The sequence below is a fragment of the Pseudopodoces humilis genome, chromosome 4 (genome assembly GCF_049639895.1).
Source record: "Pseudopodoces humilis isolate 2021_Gansu_Grassland_sample_001 chromosome 4, ASM4963989v1, whole genome shotgun sequence".
In the NCBI taxonomy this organism is placed as follows: domain Eukaryota; kingdom Metazoa; phylum Chordata; class Aves; order Passeriformes; family Paridae; genus Pseudopodoces; species Pseudopodoces humilis.
The window spans coordinates 54,355,424-54,368,817 of NC_142203.1; the positions used below are offsets into that span (position 1 = coordinate 54,355,424).

General features: G+C 38.7%; 1 protein-coding gene across 5 annotated transcripts in view; it reads right to left on the reverse strand.

The window, feature by feature from the left end:
- The window catches only part of AP3B1 (adaptor related protein complex 3 subunit beta 1), a 155,743-nt gene extending 142,858 nt beyond the window's left edge, over window positions 1–12,885 (reverse strand). The window contains exon 1 of one of the 5 annotated variants that reach the window (XM_014261067.2): window positions 12,662–12,885. In XM_014261067.2, the coding sequence (XP_014116542.1) occupies window positions 12,662–12,792 (131 nt within the window). In that variant the 5' untranslated portion in view covers window positions 12,793–12,885. Of the gene's footprint in view, window positions 1–3,127; window positions 3,316–7,221; window positions 7,287–12,661 lie in introns of those variants that run through there. The other 4 variants (XM_014261068.2, XM_088054116.1, XM_088054114.1 and 1 more) reach the window with 4 other exon arrangements.
- Between the last annotated feature and the right edge of the window lie 509 nt (window positions 12,886–13,394).

Genomic DNA, 13,394 nt, shown 5'->3' on the forward strand with positions numbered 1-13,394 from the left:
ACAAACCCTGTGAACTTTCACACAAGTGAAAGGCTACACTGGGTAGACCACGGCTGGATACCAGATGCTCACCAAGCCACTCCTTCACTCTCTGAAGCACGATGGGGGTGAGAAAATAGGATGGAAAAAAAAACCTCATGTGTCAAGTCAAGGACAGTTTAATAAAGAAAAAGCAAAGGCTGCATGCAGAAGCAAAGGAACAGAAATATTTATTCTCTAGTTCACATCAGCAAGTGGTATCCAGACACTTCCTCAGGAAGCGGGGCTTTAGTATACACAGCAGTTGATCCGGAAGACCAAAACCAAAAGAAAGAATGTCCACCCCTTCTCCTTGTTCTTCACTTTTACTGATGACCAGTCATCATATGCTATGGAATATCCCCTTGGTCTGCCTGGGCCAGGAGTCCTGGCTACATGTCCTTCAAGGTGTTGCCCACCCCCAGGATACTAATGAAGGGGGATATTGGAGAGACAGTCTTGACTCCTGTGTAAGCACTGCTCAGCAAGAGTTACAACACTGGTGCGTTACCAACACCTTCCTCACTACCAGTACAAAGCACAGCATGATGAAGTCTGCTGCAAGGGAAAATAATTCCATTTCAGCCAGACCAAATATATCCAGACAAGATTTCAAAAGTGAATGCAGAAGCTGGATATATTCAGATCTATCACTGCCCTCAGAATTTCATAAGAGAAGAAGAAAAGGGTGTAAGCCAAAGCTGGAATTAGTTACAAAGAGACAAAATATTGTCATTTATTCAGTCATAAACCTTCAAACAGTATGTTTCCTACTTGCAAGGGACAGAGCCATTCTAATAGAGATTTCCTCATATTTTCAGAACCAGTAAGGCATCTGCTTTGTGCCTCTCCATGAAAAAATCCACACTGCCTTTATTTCAGTATGCATAAGAACTGCAACCAGATGGGGAAAAAAAAACCCAACAAAACAATCAATGCATTTCCTGCTAAGCTAGGACATGTGAAATTCAGGATACCTACATGCAACTTACAATTGAAGTCTAATTCCTTTTTCAAAACCAAGTGTTTAATGAAATAATTGGAGCAGCCTATTAGAGAGTCCCTATATGGTAAATATCTGCTTCACTTGACAGCTTAATACTTATCTTAAAAAAAAAAAAAATAAAAGAAAAAGGAAATATTCCATTTTCTTGCCTGCTTTTAGTACCACCTCCCCAAATATCACTGGTAACTCCCTATTTTGTCTGCATCGCAATCAAAGGTTTTTACTGTTTTTATTTGTTCCTGGACATGTTCGAAGATCTGTAAGGTTAGTCTTCTATTGCTACATTTGTTTGGTTGTATACTTTGGTCATTTAAATTATATGTCCCATTCAATTTTTTCCTGCAGTTTTGCATACTGCAAAACTGCAGCTTAGTTACCAGCTCAGTAAGTCTATAGCTGGACATCTTCCTCATGGCAAGTGGTAACACACAATGTACCTTCTTCTTTTAACACCACTCAAGGTTGATAGGTCTGTTAAAAATAACTAATGCTGTGATATCACATGTTTTCCTATTGTCCGCATTCCTGTTCCAGGATAATGGCACACTTTTCTTTATATTAAACTATATTTTCCTGATTTTACACAAAGATGCTTGTATTCACCTCTAGATCATCACACTTCTTTTAGTCACTCCATATTTTCCCCTCAGATCTACAGCGTTATTTTTTTATATCAGAAATAAAGTATTTTTTGGTTTGGGGCTGTAAATAAAATATCATTAATAATTTGTGCTTTTTACCTTCCAATCTCTCTGTACAGTTCCATTTGCAATTAACGTTTTAGGAAGCATAGTTCTGATTTACTTTTTGGCAGCTCTCTTTATTCCCATCATTCTTGGCCATAGGAACAGCTTATTTTATTAAAAAGAATCTCAGTTCTTTTTGATCAGCTTGAAGTACTTTGCCCGAGACTTTGCTCTAGCTGGGCACAGAAATTCAGAGACCTCTAGTTCTTTCTGCTTAAGCTGTAATTCTTACCTATGCAAGAATTTTTAGGACATGGTAAGAAAAGTTACACTGCAAAAGATAGGACCAGATTTAGAAAGTTCCTTTCTAATGGAGCATCCTGTGCTTCTGCTTCCAGTTTCCTACAGTTGTTGCAAAATGTGAAATATGTAAAATTTTCTTAAGAAAGGATGTTCTTTTACGTTTCATCTTTGTATACTTTCAAGCCTAATCAACAACAAATGAGATTCAATATATGAAATGGATAGCAGCTAACAAGCAAGTTTGAAGTGAGATCTGTGTGTTAGAAAGACAAATTACTTGTCTGTATAATTGCCTTACTAAGGTATAGGGCTTGACATATTTTAATGATCTCAGACCCCAGAGGGGTGAGGTTAGCAAACCTTAGGAAGAAGGATGCACCCCTGAGGATGGACAAAGAATGCAAAATGTATGGGCCACAAGGACATTTTGCAGAACCCCCAAGACAAGGAGGAAACTCATAAAGACAGCTCAGCAACAGTGTGGAATCAGCTTCAACTGGGTAAAAGGCAATTTTGGCAGGGGGAGACCATGGCCCACTGACTTAAAAAAACATTGACCCAGAGTAAGAGAGAGGCTGAGCATGTGGACCAGTTACCATGATAAGCGAGAGATTCATTACCAACGAAGGTAGAATGCTAACAAACAAATAATCATTTGAACTTGAGGATCAAGTAGCAAAAAAGGAAGAAGTTACACAGAACAAGATCCAAGTGAATACTGAAGACTGTCTCCCAGAATGTAACAAATAACAAGAAGAAATAAAAAAGTGAATTTAAGATGTGAAGACAGAAGAAGTGTTTAATGATGAATTGTACTTCTAAATGCTTATAGAAAATATTCTATCATACACTACAAATTAAAATATTGTGAACTGTCAGCTGGGATGATAAACCCTAGAAACTTATATATGAAGACCTGTTTTCAGCTAGCCTTGTTTCCATAAGAAAAAAGCAGCAGGAGAAAAAATAAAGAAAGAAAAACAGGAATTAAACAACAAGTTTTTGATTAATCCACCTGGAAATTAATTATTACTTGGACTGATGGTTTGTTTGGGTTTTTAAAAATCTTTTCTAACAAATGATAATCCAGGATTAGCAAATATTAGTTACTTACAGAGTAAAATATTGCTCCATACATCCACATGGATCACCAGCAGCAGCAAGCCTTTTTTCTTCTACAGTTAGATATGGTTTCAGTGTAACATCAAAGTTTTTGCCTTTAAGAGCAGACTTAATAGTGCAAGACACCTCAATTATTTTGCCCAGCATTGTGGAGTTCTGTTCCATTCTTTTAAGTGAAGTATGTAAAAAAACAGTAAAAGAAAAATTACTGCACTCAACCAAGCTTGCCTGCCAAGAGTGAGGTCTACTTTAAAAAAGAGAAAATCTTACAAAGTAACAGGATACCCACTCCCTTGCTGTTTCAACTTCCAGAAACAAATACCATAAGCACAAGATTTCAAACGTCATTTCCCTCCAAAAACAACTCTTATCAGCAGCCTCAATGAACAATGGGAAAAGCAAATGCATTTCAGTCTTTTGTAATACAGTTTATTTTACGGTAAAAATATTTTCATCTTTTGATCATTAAAAAGTTTTGGAAATATTAATCATACATAAAATCCCCCAAAATAGAAAGCATAAATGTAAGCTTTGCAGTCACAACAGGGTTCGTGATTCTATACTCATTATGCTGAGGTGACAGTTCCTCAATACGCAATCCTAGACAAATACTTTCTTTATCACTTATCTCCACTTGCCAGGGGCTCAGAAAAATGCAGGCAACCCTCAGCTGCATCAATACCTTTGCCTTTACCTGCTAAAACTTTGAGAGATTTTTACCCTTACAGAGTTATGTACATATTATAGAGGATTGAAATTTATATTACTTCAGAAGCAACACCAAGCCTAATCTGATAGTTCACAAATTATGTGGAGCTATACAAAGCAGGAATATAATGGTCCCAACAACAGCAGATGCAAAAAACACCAAACTTTTGCCAGAGTATAAATATATAGTCTCAGCCATTTTTCCTAACAGTAAGAAGAGGTAAAATGACCTTCCAAGAACAAAAAACCCCAGAAAAACATGAAGATTCCCACCTGTCTCCCCAATTATGTATTTTTAAGAATTCAACAAGATTTCCCTTGAGTTCGCAAGCCATAATCTAGTGTCTTAACATCTATTTCAATATAGGGCCATTGTCCTCAAATGTTGCAAGCTGAAAGCACTGGTATAGACTATAATTAGAAATATTATACAAAATACCAAGTATGTGCTATGATATATGATCTAAGAAATCAGCTCCCAGCTGCCTTTGTAATCAGGCTTGTATTCCTCAGTATTAGAATTTGAAAGCTAAAGAACTGTAAATTAGAAAAGCAAACTCATCACCTAACTTTCATGGCAAGTATCACACATGACAGATCTGCAATGACACAACATGACAGACATCACAAAACACATCCAGAATAATACTGACTGAATGTTAAGTGGAGGTAGTCAGTTTCTAACTTTCTTCTATGTTTTTATATTTTACACTTGTAACATTTAAGATATACTTTTTTCTTTCTACATCAAAACACTGTGCTTTATATACCTTTGTAGATACGATAAGTGCATGAATATCATAGAACCAGTGACAGACCTACCAGTTTGGATTAGTCTTATAGATGTTCCTATCAGAATGTAAACAAAAAACACCAGTTAATCTTGTCTAGTTATTGTGTTCTTTCTTGTGTGTTCTAGTCCCCTGCCATTTAAAAAGGAATAAACCACAATCCTTACAACTGCCCGGAGATAAAAGGGGATGGTTGGAGTAGGGGTGTGGCAAGTATGTGGAGTGTAGGGAACAAAAGAAAAGACAAAAATCAACATTTGATCTTGGCAGTCACAAGATTATGCTTCAACAGCCTGAAATCCTATGCCAGAAAACTTTTTGATCATCTTACTCTGCATGTTGATTACGGCAAAGAGCATCGAAAGAAAAATTCTGAATATGTCATGCTTCTGTCAGCACACACTTGGTCACTAAAACTGGTCACTAAAACCTCTTGCTGAGGTTAAGACTAGGATTACAGATTCCACTGAGCAATGCTACCCTCTTCTGCAGAAAAAAAGGGAGGTGTAACTATACATCACTGAGGTTTAAACAGCTGCGTCAGCAATAAATCTGTGTCTCTCGGTTACTTTGTCTCCCCATAGGAACTATGACAAACTTCTGGTTATATTAAAATATTAATCCACAATCTGTGGCATGTCATTTGGCACTGCACTGACATATTCTGAACTACTGTTATTAAGAAAACATTTGCTCCACTCTGGTAAAATTCACATTTATTTTCTATTGGTTTTAGCAACACCAAAAGATTAAACTTACAGATTTACATATTTTGCTACATGTTCTGACATGCCAGTTACTGAAAGAAGTCACCCACTAATCATAAGCCTTCTTTGTAATGAAGTACAAGGTTCATGAGTATCAAAACTGCAAATGAAGCCCAAAAAGCAATAGTAATCTTGGGAACAGTTGTAATCCCCTCAAGGAAAGGAAAGTGAATTCTAAACAAATAAACCCTGGTGAGACAGAAGGTCTTCATATATAAGGACAGCACTATAGCGCTGCAAGGTAAGATACAGGAAATGTAAACAAATCCACCTCTGTGGAGGAAGCAAGCTTCACCAGTTTTGGTATTATGGAACAAAGCTTATAGAAGTTACAAAAGTCTCACTCAGTTGAGTTTTAACAATGCATTTCTTGTTTTAAGTTTTCCATCCACTGCATAATTTCAGTTACACGATATCCATTGCACTGTTCTTGCATTCAAGAGACTTCATTTGGCATGACATACTTTTAACCACAGCATACTAAAATAATTTCTTTATTTGCCTTGAACATTAAATTCAAAATACTGTGGATGTTACCAAGTTTGAAGAAGAAAATACACACTGACAGTGCAGTGTAACCTTTACTCTTGGCACCCGAGTAGCAGTGAAGTCCTAGAGAACATCCCATGTTTCCTGAAAAAACAAAATAATTTTTTTCTTGACATTTTACTGGCACTGCAAAATCCTTAAAACAAATTGATTTATTCTAGGTCATGTTATTGTGTAAATTCTACACAAGTTTGAATTTAGCATTTGAAGAGGAACTGCAAATTGATTTCAGACCCATAAAACACCAAATCTTAACTGGCAGCAAATATATGCTGCAATTTGAGTTAATTTTGTTGATTTAGGGTTTTATTCTAGCAGGAAATTAAGAAATCTGAGTTTCACTGTGTTTTGGTCTTGCCACAAACTGCTTGAATGACATCTTGTGGTGCTGTTCAGTACTACCATCCTCTTCCTCATTATAACACTATATTTACTTCAAATTCACAACACAGAATTCAACTACTACTTCAAGGAAGCCTTGAATCGTATGAGTTTAAAGAGAAATTGAGATAAGAATTTATTTCTTTTTCAGCCACCCCTAGTTTTCAATCTGAAAAAGAATCACATTATGCAAAAAGAAAACTCAATAGTTTTAAATGATAGACTAGAGATGTGAGGGAAATCAGGGTAACTATAGTATCCTGTAAGGGTGGGAGCAACAGAGAACAAAACCAGTCGTAGTCTGACCAGAAGCATAATTTAACTAATTTAATTGTTACTTTGTCCATAATTTCTCAAAGCAGTTGTAGTCTGGATGGTTAGTGATAGTCCTTTCTTCTCATCAAGGAAACATGAAAGTGTAAAGTAAAAAAACATTTAAAAGGCATCTCCCAGTTCTCTGCTGTGAATAGATAGTACATGAGTAATACTTGAGCAGCTCAGTGCATCAACACCTGTAAGCTGCTGCAATCACTACCATCAATGCAAGCACATAAACTACCTACATTTCAAAAGCTCTAACCTGATGGCAGCTGGTATGACAAAGCAGTTTGAAATCCCTTCTGGATCGGACTGTGATTTGAGCTTAAATTACCTGCTGTCAGTAGAGTATTTACAGACACTATCTCACCCAGCAACAAGAAATGCTGTCTGAAAGGATGCAAAGATTCAGTCGTGCAATTGCACTGCATATAACCTTTTCTGATAGTATCCACACTACCAATACTGCAGGGAAACTTCTGCCAGAGAGAAATCTTCCTTGGTGGAAGACAGTTTTCTGAAGGCTGTGTCATTGAATGAAGAGTGTGATTGGGAATGATGCTGCCACTTACATGGTTGTGCCAACTTAGAGCGTGTCTTGAAGCTAATACTCAGAATCTGCAGACATTGGGAGATCACTTTGCAGCATTTCATAGCTGTGAAGAGATTATAAGGAAGTAAGAAGCAGTATCACAGAATCTTCTCAGCTGGAAGGGACCTACAAGGATCATTAAGTCCAACTCCTAGTTTTTCCAGCTTTCCCAAAAATAGTAACAAAATGCTTCTTTGAAAGATACCACCACAGAAGTGGTGTTGCCAGAACCTATTCAGTGCAAGTATGTATGTCCAGGTTTCAGAAACACCGTTTAACAGCATTACAATGCTGTTCATCTTCTGGCAAAATGCCAAAACCATTCCAGTTTCCTCCAAGTATCAAAACAAGGGGTGCCACAGACAAGGACAGCCTCCAGAAAAAGCAGAACTAAAAACATTCCAGCTTTGTAACAGTTGTAGATATGTCTATTTAATATCATTCAGGATGCAGATCAAAGCAAATGTCTAAGGCAAATATATAACAACACAGTAAATATGCAGAAACCACAGTGAAACTGTAAAACTTGCCTTTCTAAGCAAATAAAAAAAAACCCAAAAAATATAATGATTAAATTACAGAGAGCTGCAGCAAATCAACAGTTCATTACTTGCATCCTCATATGTGCCAAGGTCATGGCAACGAAACATATTCACTGCATGTCACTTCCCATCAGATCTGACAGATTTCAGCTGTAGAAGTGTTCTGCAATTGTATGCCCATATTGGTACACTGCATTTAGTTCCTATCCTTGTACTGACTATAGGGTTCAGATTTTACTTGCAGACTCATCAGTTCATCCAAACCGTTCATCTTTGCTGGGTTGTACATCCTACTGAAACTGGCATATCACTATACTGGTGGGCACAGGGCCATTTTAACAGATGGAAAAAGAAAGTAGTTGTGCCAACGAGCTAGCAGATGCATCAAGTTTGAATATTAGAGCTGGAGTCTCCTCCAAGAATTTCACAAATGGCAATCTATGTACAATCTCTCCATGACTGGTTGAACAGAATATGCCAAGACAAAACTAGATCAATTTAAGACTCCAAGAACACCTCTGGCAGCTGCTGAAAGCAAGTTTTTAGCTCCAATAGGTTTGGAAAAGTCTTCTGCACAGAGAATTGGGGAATGAGTATCTTAATGAAATCACCACTTTCAGCTCTGTGCAAAACAGGCTTGCAATACTCTGCAAAGAAAAATGAGTTTGCAGCACTGCCGAGTTTTCTGACGAATGGCTCAACAAAACATGTAAGCCAGACCCACAATAAAAAAAATCTAATAAATTAAAAACGTATTTTGGTTGGCAGAAATACAGTTTAAAGATGCAAATCAGTGAAGTTGAAAATGTGTGTTATAAATTTTGCCATCTGCTTCAATACTGTACTTAACAATAGACATCTCCTGATGTTACTCCTATGGTCCACCTCTAAGTTTTTCCATGTTATCAGATTAAGCAATAACTATCTTTATTGCTGAAATTGTACCATTTTCAAGTACCAAGCATTATTATATTTTAATTTTACATGCAGGCAAGTTTTGTTTAAAATGTGATTAATATATATGAAAATCCTCTGTCCACCTGCAATTAACTGCAGGCAGTTATAGCTGTATCCCTGCAATTAACAGGGATTCTGTGTTTCTAATTAGCTCTCCAGGTACTCTTACATGTTGGAAGGTGGTTAGAATTTTTGCTCCTCCATTTAGAGCAATAATAATGTAATAAAACATAATGTAACTATAAAAATATTATATTAACTTAAGTGATGTGACTCACATAGTATTTCTCAACACTAAACAGGACATTTTGAGATTCCAGCTAGGCAGTGCTTATTGCATGGAGTCCATCAACCTAGAACACAGAGAAATAGCTTGAGGCTCACATGCTGGATTCAGCTTGTCCGTAAGATTCACATAACCCATAGGGTCTTACAAATTTTCTGCTGAAAACTTTGGTTATGGGCAAAGACTTCTCTGTTTCCATTACTCTGGACACCTTTTGCTTCTTTTTGAAACATGTGGGACATGTGAATATCTAGAATATAACCAATTCAAAGACAAGTGTCAAACTACCAACCTGGACACACAAATACATTCTTAAAACATAAATATACAAGTTGTATAAAGGAATACCATACAGGCCAGTTCATGTGACAAGTGTGAAAGAGGAAGAGAGGAAGGAGAGTAACAGGCACCTCCAGTCATGCAACAGGGCCCTTTCCACACAAGAAGGTTCAGACTAACTCATCTCAGGTATGCAAGATCTTTCAATTATTTAGTTATTAAGAGGCTTAACAGAATGAATGCAAAAATTCCATTCTCTGAACACCAGATACACTTCATTCATCTAACCAAAAGGCTTTAAAAGCAATACGTACCAAAACCACAAGTTCTATTTGCCTCTTTAGTCAGGATTAAATACTCACAGAAAAAGCTAGCACCAGTATAACACATTTGTTATGAAATCTCTCATTCACAAATAGTTTCAGTTTAGTCAAAACCGGTATTGAAAAAAGAAAAATCAGTTTCTTATGTACATGCTATACTACTATAGAAAGATTAGAAAACCCTACTCCTTTCTTCCTCTCTTTTGTCCTGAACATGTACAGTCACCTCACAGAAGCAGACCAAAGTTGTACTTTTATGTTTTCTATTTTCTTTCACTGCAGTGGGTATGTACAGTGTATTATCTAACGAGAAACACTGTTTGCACATGGTATGTGCAACATAACGCACCTTGCTTATATTAATATAAAAGATCATGAAATCAACAGTTATCTTTAATAATCTTCTAACAGTAAAACTTTACATTTTGTCAGGATTAAGATGTCACCAGGGCAGAAATTTTGACAAAACGAGATATTTTCCAATACTGATAGCACATGTTTAAACCAAACCACAACATCAGCATGTACCAAAAATACTAGGTTTACTAATCAAATTGAAATTATATTTGTAATTAAAAGTTAGCGGATAGAATCGAATGCTAAAGGTAAAAAGGTAGCTTTAGGGCTTAGGAGAATGACACATAGGCTTTTACACCAACAGATGCTCAGAGCTTTCAGATGAGATGAACTTTAACACAGTAGTCCCACTGAAATGTGAGAAACAAAACAGGACAAATAATTTATATTAGACCAACACTGGATTCCAGATTTAAGTCTACCAATACTGGTTTGTGCCTCTGTCTGCCTCCGTGTGGGTCCTTCTGTCACAAGATAGAAGACAACTTATTCTAACAACTTCATTATTTTGATAACCATTTTGGCTTACTTCTTTATGACAAACAGGAGAAGATAGACAACACAAAGAAAAGAGACTGGAACTTTTTCAATAAAGTGTTTAAAGCAGTATCTTGATACTTATACATTAACTACATGACATAGTACTGACTGACTGGCAACAGGCAGGGTTCTGGTCCAACTGTTACTGCAGTAATGTTCTGGGCCATAAATTACATATGTGATGTATATATGTCTTTCTCTCTGCTGAGGAGTATTTCTTGTATCATCAGTAGACCCAAGGAAGAAACCCCCTTTTTCAACAATAAAAAAGTTTGCCAAGCACTGAAACAACAATATCAGCCATGAGTATATCAGCAATGATGAGACACAGTCTAGAGAGATCTCAAAAACCCTTAAAAAAGCTCTAACAGTAATTTTCATTTCACCAGTGGAACACTTCACTAAACCCACACCTTCATGCACAAGATGCAAGGACACATCTTGCATTTCTCTGTACTCTTTTGTATTGCCTTCTGATGAACAGATTTTGCCCTATAACTAGAGTGAACTATTAAAAAAACCATGTATACGCTTGATGAATGACTACTGCATTTTCCAACTAGAGTGCCACACAGTCTGCTTTTCTAACAATAACCCTCACTTCCAGACCAGTGTTTTTTTCACACTACACAAATTTTCACATTACACAAATCACCTTCCTTGCACAGTGTCTGTTCCTCAGCTACCCAATACATACGCAGAGCTGAACCACGCAAGTGTTAAGCTGAAGTGAATAATGCTCTATTTCAGCAAGAATTTCCTTGGCAGCTACAAAAGCTACAAAATGTCTGTTTTCTTCTCAAGTCACTTCTTTAGAGGATTACACTCCTGTAAGTATAAGAGCAAGCCTAGAAGAGCGATTAATTAATTTGGCATGCTCACATATCACAAGTTGTTCTGGTTCTTCCACACTAAAGGACATCCATATACATACTCGAGTACAAAACATGTCTGAACCCCAAAGCTGTATTTCCCTGTGATCACTGGGGAGCCTTAGGTAGAATCACTCACTTCAGCTTCTACATCTAATAAACAGAGCTATACTTCACCTGCAAAACAGTCCTAAGTTTAGGAGTTATGTAGAGAATTATGGCTGTGATCAATGAACAGGATACCCTCCAGCCCGCAGAAAAATGAAAGTAGCAAAGTAATGGTTTAGAAATAAAGTGCCAAGTTGTTTCTGTGGAAGGTGACATGAAAAGAAGGGTGCAAGCAACATAAATCAGCTAAAACGCAGATCCACAGAAGTGCATTTATACTACAGCAGTGAAAATTTGAACTGGAACAGAATGAAAAAGTGAAGTATTTAGCAAAACAGAAGGAGCAAAATAGATGAGACTCATCTCGCAAACTGAGGAGGCCCATCAGCTACTGCTTCATAGAGCTAAGCATTAGAGTCCCAGCAGCTACATGTTTTCGTGATTTACTCTGCTGTGGCTCACAAATAAACACATCAGTCGAGGTTTCCAGAGCACAGATGTTCTCTTTGTGCAGAACAATCAAACTGAAGACGCAGCAATTGATTTTCTAATGTACATGAGACCTAAGTTTATGGTGCTTTTTATTGGTTGCTCTTGGAATGGATTTCCAATTTGTTGTAGAATACAATTCCAGCTTAGTAAACCTTTTGATCCTTTCATTTGGACACTCTTCCTCTCCAACCCACTTTTACTTTAAGGAGCTGAAAGCTTTCTGTACCAGTGCATTTGGCTGGTTTTTTTTTACCTTATCCATTTCCTCATTTTAACTTCTGAACAAGACACTGTTAACACTGTTAGCACCCACTGCGAGCTGGCCACCTCGCCCAGATCCACTACATTTCCAACTGTAACCCCCACGAATACTTTTTTTTTTTACACTTTATATATACACACATTTGAAGGCAGAACTAGAACAACTCCACCGCGGTTAGCTGTCGGAACGATAAGAAGTTTTTCAAACAAACCAAAAGAAATACTTTACAGATAACCCACTATCTACGCACACTTTAAACGTAAGCAAGCGAACTTTTCCGCGGAGTCACGAGGAGAGTCAAGCGTGAGGCTCGGTTTCCCCGCCAGGGCCCCTGGAACTGTCCCTGCCCGTGGGATGCCCCACCAGCCCAGCACCGCCCGAGAGCCTAGCGAGCTCCCTTACTTCTTGGTGTCGCTGCTGAAGAGCCCGAAGGCCGCGGGAGTCGAGGGGGTCACGGTGGGCGCCGCCTCCTGCGCCAGCTCGGGCGCCGCCTCTCCGCCCTGCTCGCTGTAAGTGAGCCCGTTGCCAGACATGGTGGTGTCGCCGGTGGCCCCGCTGCCCCTGCTGCCGCCGCTGCCTGCCCGCCCCGCCGAAGTTGCTGTCGCGGCACCCCCGGACCTGCTGGCCCGGCGCTCTCCCCGGAAGCTGGGCGGTCACGCGGCGGGGGGCGGGGCGGCCGGGCCCGGACGTGCGGCCGGAGCCGCGGCCCGCGGGAAGGGCGGAGCGGGCCCGGCCCGGGGGAAGGGCTGAGTGGGCCTGTGGTCAGTGCCGCTCCTCGGCGTGTGCTTCCCGGGCCTCTGCCGTTCCTTTAAAATGCAAAGCCTGGCGTAGAGCATCAGCTCGTTTGTTGTTTCTAGTGGCCGCGTTACGAATGCCGGTGCTCCACGCTGATGATAGAAGTAAGGTAACCTAGACTAGAGGCAGCTGTTTACGTATGAGAGGCCGGAAGTATAAAAGGATAGTTAGAAGTCTTCTGAGGGAAGTTTTTCCTAATTCTTTTTTACAATCCGGTTTTTCTACGTGCATCTTTTCCCTCTCCCCGAATCTCTCTGGAATAATCTGTGTTCATTAAAACACCCTTCAATCCATCTCCTGACATATGCTAGTGGAGTGCAACCTTTTCGTCCTTAGAACC